General features: G+C 42.1%; 1 protein-coding gene and 1 pseudogene across 2 annotated transcripts in view; one reads left to right on the plus strand and one right to left on the minus strand.

The window, feature by feature from the left end:
* The window catches only part of LOC139551748 (protein ARK2N-like), a 37,596-nt pseudogene extending 36,219 nt beyond the window's left edge, over positions 1-1,377 (minus strand).
* Positions 80-17,122, plus strand: part of LOC139551747 (transitional endoplasmic reticulum ATPase-like) — a 39,388-nt gene continuing 22,345 nt past the window's right edge. The window contains exons 1-8 of one of the 2 annotated variants that reach the window (XM_071363055.1): positions 80-290; positions 11,058-11,166; positions 11,373-11,545; positions 11,665-11,807; positions 12,154-12,284; positions 12,493-12,624; positions 13,550-13,652; positions 13,810-13,943. In XM_071363055.1, coding sequence (XP_071219156.1) covers positions 274-290; positions 11,058-11,166; positions 11,373-11,545; positions 11,665-11,807; positions 12,154-12,284; positions 12,493-12,624; positions 13,550-13,652; positions 13,810-13,943 — 942 coding nt within the window. In that variant the 5' untranslated portion in view covers positions 80-273. Of the gene's footprint in view, positions 375-11,057; positions 11,167-11,372; positions 11,546-11,664; positions 11,808-12,153; positions 12,285-12,492; positions 12,625-13,549; positions 13,653-13,809; positions 13,944-17,122 lie in introns of both variants that reach the window. The other variant, XM_071363056.1, reaches the window with a different exon arrangement.

The following is a 17,122-nucleotide window of genomic DNA, read 5'->3' on the forward strand; positions in this document are numbered from 1 at the left end:
AGTACATAGAATGAAACGTTTTGTCATGGAGAAAAACAACATTAAGACATATGGCCTATGGGGTATTGTTACTAGGTAGAAAATGACAAAGAAACGTTTTATTCTGATTGGCTCTATTGAATCGAGAATCCGCTGCGCTGTCTGTTTACTGCATCAGTCACCGATCAAATCAAACTGTCGGCGTTGCCCTCACTGGAGAGGAAAATACACATAAGAGGTTACAAACTATAAAGAAACCATCATTTATTCGTAGAACATACCAAGCGGAACACCATGGCTTCAGGAGGAGAGTAAGTTGCCATCGCTATCTAATTTGCTTTCCTGAAGGACCCAGTTACCAAGAAAGAACGTTTGCTCTGTTAGCTAAAACCTAGGTAAATTGACTAGATAATGCTGACTAACTTTCTGTTGTTAACGAACTAATATCGGTGTGTGTTCTATGGACGTAGCAATATTTGAACATATAGAAGTACTATACATGCAAATGATACGTTTCCACATAGATTATGCCATGCCCACGTGTCAGTGCCGGTTAGCCAAACGCATAGATAATTTCAGTTATACCGGCTATGTCAAAAATACCAGTTTGCCATCTCTGCATCTGTCTACCAGATTTAACCAGCTACGTAGCTAGCAAAGCTGGTTAACTGACAGCGACGTAAATAGGAAGACTGCTTGTCATGTTGTAGCTAACATTTGCTAAGTGATGCTTGTTAGACTAGCAAAAGTTATAGTAGTCTGTTAAATTGAGCGAATGACTGACCACCTTCGCTCTCGTAGTTTTTCATGCTGTGTCATGTGGCGGCATGTGTAACACTTAGCTACATATTTACAACCGAATCTGAAACCCAGAGGCCGGCAGATGCCGATATTGAGTCGTTTCATCTTACTGTCCAAACGCATTGTATGCAGCTGGCAATACACTCCTATCACTGTGGACCGGTTTATACATAAAACATTCTCCATACAGGCAGCGAAGGCGTCTCCTTAACTTTCCCCTTAACTATACAGTATTTAATGGTGGGGAAACAATGGGGAAAATATGCATACTTCATTTATGAAACACCATTTTTCATCACCATGCTAGAATGGCTAATACTACTTCCTGATGTTGCGCCCGTCATTCAGGAGGAAATCTATAATTTGCAGCCTCAAATGGAGAACGTTTTAAGTATGATCTGGTCTACGGGGTAGGTGTGTATTGCCTGCTGCATACAATGCGTTAGAATCGTTTCATCTTACCGTCCAATCACAATCTGCTGGTCTTTGGGCTGCTGATGCTAGCGTTTAACAAAACATTAGCATTTCGTACAGCAAACATTACAAAGGGGATACTCCCGTTCTTCCGAGTCCCGACCCTAGCTAGGTTCTTTCAAAAGGAATACACATCTTATGTATGCTACCTAATACCACAGAACAGTGAGCCAGATGTTACACAGGAAGTATAAATCTGGTGCATCTGGTTGGCATTTCCACTCACCACCAAATATGGTGCTGAGAGGAAGCCCATTGGCAAGCAGTGGTAGAAGATGGATTTTGGCAGACATTCTGCACATTTCCTCATTGATGAAGCATTTGATCTCAATACAGTTTTCTGTTCCCAAAACTAAAATCTGTTACAAAGTGGACTACGTTTGGTAGACCTTACCCTTTGCCGAAGTTTCAAAAAATGTAGTTGTTTAGGAGTGCAAGGACAAATTGAGTTATTGAACATGCGCACATTGGGCTCCCAAGTGGTGCAGCGGTCTAAGGCACAACGGACCCTGGTTAGATTCCAGGCTGTATCACAACTGGCCGTGATTGGGAGTCCCATAGGGCGGCGCACAATTGGCCCAGCGTCTTTAGGGTTTGGCCGGGGTAGGCCGTCATTGTAAATAAGAATTTGTTCTTAACTGACTTGCCTAGTTAAAATAAAATAAAGTTTTACTTCAGAGTAGGCGTTCTCTAATGGAAATATGCAAATACATGCTAGAATGCGCCAATAGGATTCTGCCCACCTCCTTGCTTGTTCAATCAATTTGCTCCAAGTGGAAATGACAGGCTATGGTCTATCTTGGGTTAGTTATAAAAAAATCTTTGCTAATACTCTCCTGATAGCAAGCAAGTTAACTCAGCTATCTAGCAAAAAGTGTGGCAGATGTCGTTTCAAAACCCACAAAAATACAATTGCTGCCCATTCTAGTAGCTAGTTTCACTACCGTATAATAAGAAACTGAAAGCAACTGCCCCATAATAGCTATTCTAAGTTTCTGTCTCTAGTCAGTAGGCACACATTTAACACAGAGACCACTTTTAACCCAACGAGACAGTTGATTAAAATGATGGCACGGTATCCAATCAAAAACCCATCTTTTGACCAATGGGTAAAATGTTAATCGTTGGGTATTAGGGTCAAAATTAAACATTGGTTCTGGTGTTATACTTATTCCATGTGTTTAATGTTGTATAGCAGCTTATCAGAAACACAGACCACTTTATTTCACGAGGATAGGAGTTACCATTGCTCAGATTCTTATTTTCATGTGATTGGAAAAGGTCAAAATGGTCACAGACGGGTAAATAATAATCATTTTTTCAATAAGGCACAAAATCACCCGTTTGGAAACCTTTTTTGTCCAATATCTAAAGATAGGGTGGTCATATTAGTATGACATATTCAGGGCTGATGTAGAACACTGGTGATTAGAATAAAAGTAGAATATGCAATATTATGCAAATTATGCACTTAAAACAAAGACCATAGTAACACTGCAAAAAGACTAGAAATCATGGTGAATAACAATCTAACACAGGATGAAGTCGAAATAGCAATAGTCTTCAATTCCTACTTTATTGACTCTGTCAGGGTACTGACACAGAACCCCTCCACTGGTTTCTTGGGCTCAGTGCTAGTGAATGACGCTCAACCTGTCTTCATCATAAGGGAGGTGTCTGAGTCAAAGGTGAACAAGGTGATTAGCTCACTAAAGAACTCTAAAGCCAAAGATGTGTTTGGGCTGGACTCTACCTTTCCTAAAAACTACAAAGAGTCACTCATTGGCCCCATTACTAAGGTCACCAACACATCTATTGGTCTCGGGGTGTTTCCAAGGGTATGGAAGTCGGCCATAATAACGGCCATCTTTAAATCAGGCGACCCTGCTGACGTGAGTAACTACAGGCCCATTAGTATACTACCTGTGGTGTCAAAAGTTGTTGAAAAGTGTGTAGCAGAACAACTGATTGCCCACCTCAACAACAGCCCCTTCACATTACACTCCATGCAGTTTGGCTTCAGAGCGAAACACTCCACAGAAACGGCCAACTGCTTTCTTCTGGAAAATGTGAAGTCCAAGATGGACAAAGGGGGCGTTGTTGGGGCTGTGTTTCTGGACCTAAGGAAGGCTTTTGATACTGTTAACCATGAGATTCTCATCACAAAATTGTTCAAGTTCAACTTTTCCCCCGATGCCTTGAGATGGATGAAATCATACCTTGAAGGCAGAACTCAGTGTGTCAGAGTGAGCAATGAGCTGTCACCCACTCTTAGCTATGATGTGGGCGTGCCCCAAGGGTCAATACTGGGCCCCCTCCTGTTCAGCCTGTACATTAATCATCTGCCTTCTGTCTGTACTGGGTCTGAAGTTCAAATGTATGCAGATGATAGTGATATATGTGCATGCAAAGAGCAAACAACAAGCTGCACAAGAACTCACTACTGCAATGGTCCAGGTTACAAAGTGGCTCAGTGACTCATGTTTGCATCTCAATGTGAAAAAAACGTAGCATGTTCTTCACAAAGAGGGTGACGGATGCTACTTAGCCAGATGTCTATGTGTCAGGGGAGAAGCTCCAGGTGGTATCTGATTTTAAGTACCTTGGCATCATACTTGATTCCAACCTCTCTTTTAAAAAGCATGTGAAAAAGGTAATTCAAATAACCAAATTCAACCTATCTAATTTCCGATTTATACGAAATTGTTTGACTACAGAGGTGGCAAAACTGTACTTCAAATCTATGATACTCCCCCACTTAACATACTGCTTGACTAGTTGGGCCCAAGCTTGCTGTACAACATTAAAACCTATTCAGTCTGTCTACAAACAGGCTCTCAAAGTGCTTGATAGGAAGCCCAATAGCCATCATCACTGTTACATCCTCAGAAAGCATGAGCTCCTGAGTTGGTAAAATCTTGTGCAATACACCGACGCATGTCTTGTATTCAAGATCCTAAATGGCCTGGCTCCCCCTCCACTCAGTATTTTTGTTGAACAGAGAACCCAAACATATGGCAGCAGATCCACAAGGTCTGCCATGAGAGGTGACTGTATAGTTCCCTTAACCCCTTATTTTTGGCACTAAACAATCTCCATATATACAGTAGTTCCATTTCTTTTTTTGACCTGTACTCGGGGACCTTAAGACAAGTCTTGTGAGCAAAACATGTTCGCGAGAGTCTCATTAGTGTGTAGCCCAAACTGTTTGGATGCTACAGACAGAAGTTGGCAGATCGGCTGTACCAACTTCAGACGAGTTCCAAGATGCTTGTGGGGGTTGTAGAGCAAAACGGAGAACACCACCGTGTTCACGGGAGTCTCGTCTTTCCATAGAGGGGTCATAATAGTTTGAAGGCCAAACTGACAAAGACCGCTCTAGTTCTTTCACCGCAGATGTGGAAGTGCGACATAGGCGGATGCGGTGGATTGAAACGCTTCCAATGCAAAAAAAAAAACATATTTCTAGCTAAAACTGACAGATTTTATGGGGATTTTTTATTATTATGCAGTGGTAGGTGATCAGGCCTACTAACTGTTGTGTCGTCGGCAAACTTAATGATGGTGTTGGAGTCGTGCTTGGCCATGCAGTCATGGGTGAACAGGGAGTACAGGAGGGGACTGAACACGCACCCCTGAGGGGCCCACGTTTTGAGGGTCAGCGTGGCAGATGTGTTGTTTCCTACCCTCACCACCTGGGGTCATCCTGTCAGGAAGTCCAGAATCCAGTTGCAGAGGGAGATGTTCAGTCCCAGCCTCCTTAGCTTGATGAACTTGGAGAGAACTATGGTTTGAATGCTGAGGTGTAGTCAATGAATAGCATTCTCACGTAGGTGTTCCTTTTGTCCTAGTGGGAAAGGGCAGTGTGGAGGGCAATAGAGATTGCATCCTCCCTGGATCTGTTGGGGCAGTATGCAAATTAGAGTGGGTCCAGGGTGTATGGGATGATGGTGTTGGTTGAAAATGTCAGTGAAGACACTTGCCAGCTGGTCAGTGCATGCTCAGAGTACTCGTCCTGTTAATCTGTCTGGCCCGCGACCTTGTTAATGTTAACCTCGGCTACGGAGAGTGTTATCACACAGTTGTCCAGAACAGTTGGAGCTCTCACATAGGGTTGCACATTTTGGGGAATATTCAGAGGTGGAATCCTTCTGTGGGAATTAACGGAAATATTATGCAGATTAATATGAATACCTTTTAAATGTAGATGTTTTTTGCATTGGATATATTTACCATATCATATGGAGAGACAACTATTTAGTTACGAATTGAACTTTAATTAAATTAGTTGACTTCACATGGGATGGTTTCACTGAACAACAAAATAAAGGGAATATTGAATGATCCCCAATGATCCATCGCATCTCCCAAAAACGTTTTCAACATACATCTGTAAAATGATAGTCTAGAAACTAAAGCTTTGGTTGTCTTCCTCTCAGGGTTCCATGTCTTCTCCCTGGACCTCCTCAATGTCCACCTCTTGAACATTAGACTCTGAGGCCTCATCTTCACTGTCACTTTCCAACCTTGTTGAGGATGGCTCGTTGTCAGGTTAAAAAAGCGTAAAATTTGCCCCGGATGGCGACCAATTTCTCGACCCTTGTATTGGTCAGCCTGTTGCATCCTCTGGTGTGTGTGTTCCCAAACAAGGACCAGTTGCGCTCTGAGGCAGCTGATGTTGGTGGGATTTGGAGGATGACGGGGGCAACAGGGGAAAGAGCCTCAGATCCACAAAGTCCCTTCCACCAGGTGGCTGATGAGATATGTTGGCACGACTGCCATATTGCATCTCCATCCCAAAGCCCTTGCTTGGAAGTGTACTTCGCCAGACTGCCAAGAACATTGCCCTCATCCAGGCCAAGGTGGCGAGACACTGTAGTGATGACACCATAGGCCTTGTTGATCTCTGCACCAGACAGGATGCTCTTGTCAGCATACTTGGGCTTCAGGCAGAAGTCTTCACGCTTTTTGATGTATTTCAGAACTGCAGTTTCCTCTGCTTGGAGCAACAGTGAAGTGGGCAGGGCAGTATGTATTTCTTCTCTTACATCTGCAAGCAGAGTCTGAACATCAGACAGGATGGCATTGTCTCCCTCAATCCGTGCAATGGCGACTGCTATGGGTTTCAGGCTGCTTACCACTCTCTCCCAAAATACATCATCCAGGAGGTTCCTCTTGATGGGGCTGTCCATATTGGCAGACTGTGAAATGGCCATTTCTTGGAGAGACTCCTTCCCCTCCAGGAGACTGTCAAACATGATGACAACTCTACCCCAATGGGTGTTGCATGGCAGCTTCAATGTGGTGCTCTTATTCTTCTCACTTTGCTTGGTGAGGTAGATTGCTGCTATAACTTGATGTCCCTAAACATACAGTTGAAGTCAGAAGTTTACGTACACCTTAGCCAAATACATTTAAACTCTGTTTATCACAATTCCTGTCATTTAATCCGAGTAAAAATTCACTGTCTTAGGTCAGTTAGGTTCACCACTTTATTTTAAGAATGTGAAATGTCAGAATAATACTAGAGAGAATTATTTATTTCTGCTTTTATTTCTTTCATCACATTCCCAGTGGGTCAGAAGTTTACATACACTCAATTAGCATTAGGTAGCATTGCCTTTAAATTGTTTAACCTGGGTCAAACGAATTTTCCAAGCTGTTTAACCTATCTGGTACAAGTGAGACGGTAGCGTCCCACCTCGACAACAGCCAGTGAAATTGCAGGGCGCCAAATTCAAAACAACAGAAATCCCATAATTAAAATTCCTCAAACATACAAGTTTTATACGCCATTTGAAAGATACACTTGTTGTAAATCCAACTACAGTGTCCGATTTCAATAAGGCTTTACTGTGAAAGCACACCATGCGATTATGTTAGGTCAGCGCCTAGACACAGAAAAACACAGCCATTTTTCCAGCCAAAGAGAGGAGTCACAAAAAGCAGAAATAGAGATAAAATTCATCACTAACCTTTGATGATCTTCATCAGATGGCACTCATAGGACTTCATGTTACACAATACATGTATGTTTTGTTCGATAAAGTTCATATTTATATCCAAAAATCTGTTTCCATTGGTGCGTTATGCTCAATAATGTTTTGCCTCCAAAACATCTGGTGATTTTGCAGAGAGCCACATCAATTTACAGGAATACTCATCATAAATGTTGATGAAAATGCAAGTGTTATGCATGAAATTAAAGATATACTTCTCCTTAATGCAACCGCTGTGTCAGATTTCACAAAAGCTTTATGGCAAAAGCACACCATGCAATAATCTGAGTACAGCGCTCAGGCACCAAAACAAGCCATACAGATACCCGCCATGTTGTGGAGTCAACAAAAGTCAGAAATAGCATTATAAATATTCACTTACCTTTGATCTTCATCGGAATGCACTCCCAGGAATCCAAGTCCCACAATAAATGTTAGTTTTGTTCAATGAAGTCCATAATTTATGTCCAAATACCTCCTATTCGTTCGCGCATTTAGTCCAGTAATCCAAATGCACAACGCGCGAGCACTAAGTCTTGACGAAAAGTCAAAAAAGTTCTATTACAGTTCGTAGAAACATGTCAAACGATGTATAGAATCAATCTTTAGGATGTTTTTATCATAAATCTTTAATAATGTTTCAACCGGACAATTCCTTTGTCTTTAGAAATGAAAAGGAACAGAGCTCGATTAAAATTCGATAAAATACGTAACAGTTTTCACTGAAAGAATAAACGTTTGTTTTTTCAAAATTATAATTTCCAGATTTGACCATATTAATGACCAAAGACTCGTATTTCTGTGTTTATTATAATTAAGTCTATGATTTGATATTTAATAGAGCAGTCTGACTGAGCGGTGGTAGGCAGCAGCAGGCTCGTAAGCATTCATTAAAACTTTACTGCGTTTGCCAGCAGCTCTTAGCAATGCTTGAATCACAGCGCTGTTTATGACTTCAAGCCTATCAACTCCTGAGATTAGGCTGGCAATGCTAAAGTGCCTATTAGAACATCCAATAGTCAAACGTATATGAAATACAAATGGTATAGTGAGAAATAGTCGATGCGTCATAATTCCTATAATAAGAAGTTTTAGGTTGTAGTTAACTGGGAATATTAAAGACCTGGGAATATTGAACCACCAGCTTTCATATGTTTTGAGCAAGGAACTTAAACGTTAGCTTTTTACATGGCAGATATTGCACTTTAACTTTCTTCTCCAACACTGTTTTTGCATTATTTAAACCAAATTGAGCGTGTTTCATTATTTATTTGAGACTAAATAGATTTTATTTGTTTTATATTAAGTTAAAATAAGTGTTCATTGTTCTTTCAGTATTGTTGTTATTGTCATTATTACAACAACAACAACAAAAATATATACATATATAAAAATTGGCTGATTTTTAATTGGTATTGTCTTTTTTTGGTCCTCCAATAATCTGTATCGGTGTTGAAAAATCATAATCAGTCGACCTCTATTCCAGGCTGCATCACATGCGGCTGTGATTGGGTCCCATAGGGAAGCACACAATTGGCCTCAACAAATTGGGAGTCTGTGTGTTGGTTGGACTCCCTGATTCCAACCAAAAGACTCCTGATACAGACTCCTGATGTTGTGTCCCAAAGTTAGGCTTAGTGCACGGTTCTGACTCTTTCTGCCTGGTGACCCACCTGCATATACTTTGCCCCTCCCCTCTCTCTCTGTCCCTCGCTTGCTTGCTATGAAAGATGCAAGTGTTTGTGTTCTCGTAAGTACGCCAACTAATCAGTCTCCTCCATTCCAAAAGTACAGAATCTTAGGAGTTCATTCCAGGCGGAATCGACTCTTGACACTCAGAAATGGGAGTTGACGCTGGGAGTCGAATTGCAAGGAGTCAAGGAATCAATTATTTCGGAGTCGACTCTCCACTACTACGTCCTCGTCGTTAACAGTTGGAAAAATGGCAGAGAAAGGCAACGACAGCAGCGAAATCCTGTATGGCAATACTTTGAGAATTTACATGAAAAGGAAATGCAAACTTTGCGAGGTGTAATTGAGGTACAGGAAAGGTAGTACAGGTGTAATGCTTAACCCAAACTGTTGTTGGCTACAGCATTCTTCTCGTTTTCATGGAACACCCCTGTTTAAACGTTAAGATATTTTGTGGTCTTCAAAGTTGTTTCCGTGGATTGCAAAATTAGCATGACACAAGCTGAATTAAATGTAAAACGCTAAGGCCTCCCGGGTGGCGCAGTGGTCTAAGGCCACCAGAGATTCTGGGTTCGAGCCCAGGCTCTGCCGCAGCCGGCCGCGACCGGGAGGCCCATGGGGCGGCGCACAATTGGCCCAGCTTCGCCCGGGTTAGGGAGGGTTTGGCCGGCAGGGATATCCTTGTCTCAACGCGCACTAGCGACTCCTGTGGCGCGCCGGGCGCAGTGCACGCTGACTAGGTCGCCAGGTGTACGGTGTTTCCTCCGACACATTGGTGCGGCTGGCTTCCGGATTGGATGTGCATTGTGTCAAGAAGCAGTGCGGCTAGGTTGGGTTGTGTTTCGGAGGACGCATGGCTCTCGACCTTCGCCTCTCCCGAGTCCATACGGGAGTTTCAGCGATGAGACAAGACAGTAGACACTACCAATTGGGGAGTAAAAGGGGTAAAAGATTTTAAAAATGTAAAAGGCTTTGAAAATAAAAAGCTTGCTCAGTGCTTGTTTTTGTGAGAAACCTTCAAAAAAGAACAGGAATTTTGAATTAATTTGAAAAGCGCATATTAAAATAGCCTACTACATGTCATGTTTCAAAATGGATATAATCTTACCTCTATTCTTTGATGTCCTGCGGATTTGAGAAAAAAGACGAGTTCAACGGGAAAGTCAGGTAGGTAGTAGCCTTAATTCCTGCACAGAATTCAGCCTAGCTGACGCAATGCAATTTTTTTTCTCTGGCCTCCAAGCAGTAAAGTTGGATTAAAAAAAGATAAAAATGCACCTTATGGAACAGCGGGGACTGTGAAGCAACACCAACAGGCACAAACACATGCATACACACATGATAACATATGCACTATACACGTACACATGGATTTTGTGTTGTAGAGTAGGGGCCTGAGGGCACACACTTAATGTGATGTAACATCTGTTCTGAATGTATTGTAATGTTACTTGATGTTTTTAGAATTGAAAAACTGCCTTAATTATGCTGAAGCCCAGGAAGAGTAGCTGCTGCCCTGGTCACCCTAATTCTGACCATCCTACAGTACCAGGGTAGAAACTCCAATACATTACGGATTATGATAGAGACATGAGGTTTGCACCATTGGTTTTCTTAGAGGATTATCTACACAGTTTATATTATTTTACCCTTTAGTCAAAAAATGTTGATTGGACACCCTATACATTTTCATGGTCAAGGCATATTGATTCAATTGTTTTAAAGTTGGGGAGAGGTCTGTCTGTGATAGAGATGCTTCACATTTGTAACACCACAGTCAACCAAACAAGTCTTACAGGCTCTAGTTTGATCTAATCATAACTATTCCCCATTGGTATGGTCAAGTGCTGCAAAGAAGGACCTAGAGAAACTGCAGCTGGCCCAGAAGAGAGCAGCACGCCTTGCCCTTCAATGTACACAGAGGGCTAATATCAACAGTATGCTTGGCTCAAAGTAGAGGAGAGATTGACTGCATGCATCAATTCTTGTTTTTGTGAGAAATGTATGTGTTAAATGTCTATATATTCCCAGATTCAATGTATTTTGGGGTATTATGAAGTATGTTACATCTTGCCATCATACATATTTACAATCTCTTTGATTTTCCCTCAGATCGAAAAATGATCTATCCACAGCGATTTTAAAGCAGAAGACCAGGCCCAACCGGTTGGTTGTGGATGAATCTCTCAATGAGGACAACAGTGTGGTTTCTCTGTCTCAGGTGAGGCATTGGTGGTGCGAATGAATGGGGCAGGGACATTTTAGTGAACCCCTTCGTCTGCACTGAGTACTACAATATTATTTCACCAGTAACTCACTCATTCATGTTGTGCAGGCTGTATTACAGTTATATTCCCTGTTCAAGGTTCTATACTATATCAGTAGGATTCAGTGTCTGACTAATTCCTCTTTCCTGCACCGCCCTAGTCAAAGATGGATGAGTTGCAGCTGTTCAGGGGAGACACAGTGCTGATGAAAGGAAAGAAGAGACGGGAGACGGTATGCATCGTGCTCTCTGACGACACCTGCTCCGACGAGAAGGTCCGCATGAACAGAGTGGTCCGCAACAACCTGAGAGTCCGCCTGGGAGATGTCATCAGGTGAGATAGAACTGGAGAACTTTGCCATCAGTGCAGAATGATGTGGGCAACCAGACCGCTGCTCCTTCATACTGTACAGTAAAGCCATGGCATATTTAGTTCCTTTTGTGATCACACAGTATTCAGCCATGCCCAGATGTGAAGTACGGGAAGCGGATCCATGTTCTGCCCATCGATGACACTGTAGAGGGGATCACAGGGAACCTGTTTGAGGTCTACCTCAAGCCCTACTTCCTGGAGGCCTACAGGCCCATCAGGAAAGGTAACTGATTCAGGGGAAAACATGGGGTGTTTTCAGTAGGCACCAAATGGGAGGAAATGTTTAAGGTACTTCCTCCACCTGGACTTGACCCTGTACTACAGACGTTCTTCTGTATTATGGTCATTAGGACACATCATTAAAAACATGTTGCAACGGAAATCTAAAGTGTTACTTATTGGGCAAGTCCAGGTAGTCCATACCTGTTTTGGTCTGTTTTCATCTGTTTCGTGTGTAACGAACCTGATCCTATGTCTCTTCCAGCAGACTATAACTATGAAAAACAATAAAAGGTTAAGGTCAGGGTCTTGGGGACCTGGTTTAATGTGAAGTCTCTGTTGTTTTGTAGGGGACATTTTCCTGGTTAGGGGAGGCATGCGTGCGGTGGAGTTCAAGGTAGTGGAGACGGATCCCAACCCCTACTGCATCGTGGCCCCAGACACTGTCATCCACTGTGAGGGCGAGCCCATCAAACGAGAGGTAGGGCTACATCCAGGCTTCGGTTGGAACTTGTGCAATGAGAGCAGGTTGACTTTAAAGCTGTCGTTTTCAGAGACGTGATTTTTTTTTCTTCGATCGTTCAGGAATTCCAGATTTTCTGATCATAGCATACGAAGAAATAGTTTTCTATCTGTAGCCTTTCCCTCTGCTTTTCCATGCTTTACCAACCACATCTCTCTGTGTTCAGGATGAGGAGGAGTCTCTGAATGAGGTTGGCTATGATGACATTGGGGGTGTGAGGAAGCAGCTGGCCCAGATTAAGGAGATGGTGGAGCTGCCCCTGAGACACCCAGCACTTTTCAAGGCCATCGGCGTCAAGGTGAACTAAATACACCACCTCTCATTAGGCTTGGGCAGTATACCTTATACCGGGCTATTTGGAAATAACCAAGGGATGGTTTTTCAATACCGTCGAAACTATTTTAAGTTTTTCAATACATTTCGCTATTTTCTTGCTATTTTGAGAGTAAATACCTGCAGTCAACTTGTGCAATACGTTAGGAGATAATGCAGATAGCGTTCTTCATTTCACCTGTCACATTATGAAGCTTACCATAGTTCCACAGAACAGTTGAGCCAGTCACGTGTTTGTAAATAGCGCAGCGGGAGAAAGCGTAGCCTAGTGGTTAGAGCGTTGGACTAGTAACGGAAAGGTTGCAAGTTCGAATCCCCGAACTGACAAGGTACAAATCTGTCGTTCTGCCCACTGTTCCTAGGCCATCATTGAAAATAAGAATTTGTTCTTAACTGACTTGCCTAGAGGTAAAATAAAAATATATATTTTTTTATTTAATACAGTAATCAGGGACGTGCAACTATAGTTTTCCTTTGCAGAAAATACATTAGTGCAACACATTCGGCAGAAAATACAATATATGTTCATAATTTTAGGAACTCTCTTTGCAATTTGTTTATTTTCCGTTTGCGCTCGTTATCATATTTAGCTAGCCTCCATGGAAATTCGCTATTACTTGTGCCAATTTTGTTAGCATTCTGGTAATAGAGTCCCAATGGGCTTTTTTGTGTTTTTTTTGCACCCCCTTGTGTACTAAACCGGTAATACCGTAAATCCCGGGATGAGATATGAAAATCTGGATACCGCCCAACCCTATCTCTCATCATTCACCTCAAACCTCATGGACAAGATTAGATAAAAGATAAATAAGTAAACAGTTTTAGTTTTTTATTATGTTGTATGTGATAATGCAAATAATTAAAAAGGTAATTTTAATTGTTAATCCAAGCCTCCAAGGGGTATCCTGCTGTATGGACCCCCTGGAACAGGAAAGACACTGATTGCACGTGCCGTGGCCAACGAGACTGGAGCCTTCTTTTTCCTTATCAATGGTGAGACTGAGCAACAATACCCCTTTTTGTTATTTTTCATTCAGTGTTTCAATTGTCATTGCATGACTGAATTGGAATTGATTGACCCAAACTCTGTTCAGTGACGGTCAGGAAAAAGTGAACTAATAGTTGAACTTTTGCCTGCTAAATGTTTCAGGGCCCGAGATCATGAGTAAACTGGCTGGAGAGTCTGAGAGTAACCTGAGGAAGGCCTTCGAGGAGGCTGAGAAGAATGCCCCCGCCATCATCTTCATTGACGAGCTGGACGCCATTGCACCAAAAAGAGAAAAGGTGGGCTCACGTCTTCTGATACAGTTTTCTTCCCATCTGCTATATAGGTGTTCTTCCTTCCAACTCCGGAGTCATGTTCATTAGGAAGATTTTTTTTTGAGTGAAACAGGAAGGTACATTATTGAACATTGTGCCGTCCAGGGTCCCCTCCAGGGCCCCTGGAGGCCCACAGGGTGTGTAGGCTTTTTTTTGTTGCCCAGCACAAACTTCTTTAGTTGAATCGTGTGTGGTTGCATCCCTGAAACAAAAGCCTGCACGCCCGGCGGGTCTCAAGGACCAGGATTGAATGGCACTGCAGTAATTCCTTGCACATATGCTGACCATCATGACGCTTGCTGCCTACAGTTTTCTTTCTGTCTGATTTTTCAACATTTTGTTACGTTACAGCCTTATTCTAAAATGGATTAAATTAATTATCTTCCTCAATCTACATACAAGACCCCATAATGACAAAGAAAAACAGTAAAAAAAAAAATGTTTGCAACTTTATAAAAAATGTATAAATACCTTATTTACATAAGTATTCAGACCCTTTGCTATGAGACTCGAAATTGAGCTCAGGTGTATCTATGGATGGGTACTGAAACCCGGTACTAAACGGTCCCCGGGGATAAATTATGAAAGACCGTAGAATCAATAAGCTCCGACCTTATCGGTTCTGCTTTCGGTACTGGAGAAATTAAGAAAATACATTTCCTATTTATTATTGCTACATAAATGTTATCTTGCACATTTTATCTCACCAACGGTTTCTAATTTGCAATAAGATTAGGACATTCGTCTATGATGCATTTTCGCCATTCCCAATCCAGAAGATATCTCTCTCGCGCGCGGAGCCTGTGTCTCTCTCACTCTCTGACACACACACACACACACACAAGAAATACCCTGCTCTTAATTAGTGACGATGGCGGAGAGAGCTAAACGTTCAAAAGTGTGGTTACACTTCACCAGAGTCAATGCTGACAGTGCTTGTTGCCACAGGGGCAACAAGACTTTTGCTCGTGTTTCCGCCCTTACAAGCAATCTGTCCAAACATCTATCGAAAGTGCATAATGTTCAGGCAGAGAAATGCACAGTTTAACTGCCTAGCTCGTTGTTCATCTCTCGTTGCCCGATCTACGTTAGATATGTATGCTAGCAGCCTAGAGCCCACACACGGAGTTAACTAAATTATGGGTTCATGATCAAAAGTACCCATTAGCCAGCTGATTGTTTAGCAATGGGTGCATCCATAAATTCAATCACCCATTTTTAAAGATTTTGCAACTTTTTTGTTAAAGTTGCAGCTACAATGAACCAACCCACTCCCTCTAATACCGCTGGGCCAAGCCAAAGACAAGCTTAAAGCCCCTTCACGCTGGCAGCTAGTGGGAGGATGACTGAGGAGAGGGTGAATGAGTGCCACCTAGCTGTGACCAAGTTCATAGTGAAAGGCATACACCCCTTTGCAACAGTGGAGTTCAAGGATTTTAGGTAACGGTCTGTCAGTATACAGTTGGAGTCAATGAAACTCGTTTTTCAACCACTCCACAAATTTCTTGTTAACAAACTATAGTTTTGGCAAGTCGGTTCGGACATCTACTTTGTGCATGACACAAGTCATTTTTCCAACAATTGTTTACAGACAGATGATTTCACTTATAATTCACTGTATCACAATTCCAGTGGGTCAAAAGTTTACATACACTAAGTTGACTGTGCCTTTAAACAGCTTGGAAAATTCCCAAAAATGATGTCATGGCTTTAGAAGCTTCTGATAGGCTAATTGACATCATTTGAGTCAATTGGAGGTGTACCTGTGGATGTATTTCAAGGCCTACATTTAAACTCAGTGCCTCTGCTTGACATCATGGGAAAATCTAAATAAATCAGCCACGACCTCAGAAGAAAATTGCGAAAAGTGCAAATCAGTCCCAGAACAACAGCAAACGACCTTGTGAAGATGCTGGAGGAAACAGGTAAAAAAGTATCTATATCCACAGTAAAACGAGTCCTATTTCGACATAACCTGAAAGGCCGCTCAGCAAGGAAGAAGCCACTGCTCCAAAACCGCCATAAAAAAGCCAGACTATGGTTTGCAACTGCACATGGGAACAAAGATTGTACTTTTTGGAGAAATGTCCTTTGGTCTGATGAAACAGAAATAGAACTGTTTGGCTATAATGACCATTGTTGTGTTTGGAGGAAAAAGGGGGAGGCTTGCAAGCCGAAGAACACCATCCCATCTGTTAAGCACGGGGGTGGCAGCATCATGTTGTGGGGGTGCTTTGCTGCAGGAGGGACTGGTGCACTTCACAAAATAGATGGCATCACGAGGAAAGAAAATTATGCAACATCTCAAGACATCAGTCAGGAAGTTAAAGCTTGGTCACAAATGGGTCTTCCAAATGGACAATGACCTCAAGCATACTTCCAAAGTTGTGGCAAAATGGCTTAAGGACAACAAAGTCAAGGTTTTGAAGTGGCCGTCACAAAGCCCTGACCTCAATCCTATAGAAAATGTGTGGGAAGAACTGAAAAAGCATGTGCGAGCAAGGAGGCCTACAAACCTGACTCAGCTGGTGTAACTATGTCAGGAGGAATGGGCCAAAATTCACCCAACGTATTGTGGAAAGCTTGTAGAAGGCTACCTGAAACGTTTCACCCAAGTTAAACAATTTAAAGGCAATGCTACCTAATGCTAATTGAGTGTATGTAAACTTCTGACCCACTGGGAATGTGATGAAAGAAATAAAAGCTGAAATAAATAATAATCTCTACTATTATTCTGACGTTTCACATTCAAATAACGTGGTGATCCTAACAGACCCAAGACCGGGAATTTTTACTAGGATTAAATGTCAGGAATTGTGAAAAACTGAGTTTAAATGTATTTGGCCAAGGTGTATGTAAACTTCCGACTTCAACTGTATATTGAGTGGTATTAATTTTTAGGATAGTGTAGTATAGTAGTAGTAGTAAGGGTTGTATGTTAGTCCCGTCACTCCACCATACACAACAACACAATAATTCAATAATGATTATTCGACACATTCAACACTTCATTTTTTACTGTAGGGAGATGAGCATGGCACTCAACCCCAAATATACCCCTCCCTCCAGGAGTTACCTCAGTGACACATTCATTCCTACCTGGTATGGTGTAGAAAAGGCCAATGTGATCACTGAGCTGAAGG

The sequence above is a fragment of the Salvelinus alpinus genome, chromosome 24 (assembly GCF_045679555.1).
Source record: "Salvelinus alpinus chromosome 24, SLU_Salpinus.1, whole genome shotgun sequence".
NCBI lineage: Eukaryota > Metazoa > Chordata > Actinopteri > Salmoniformes > Salmonidae > Salvelinus > Salvelinus alpinus.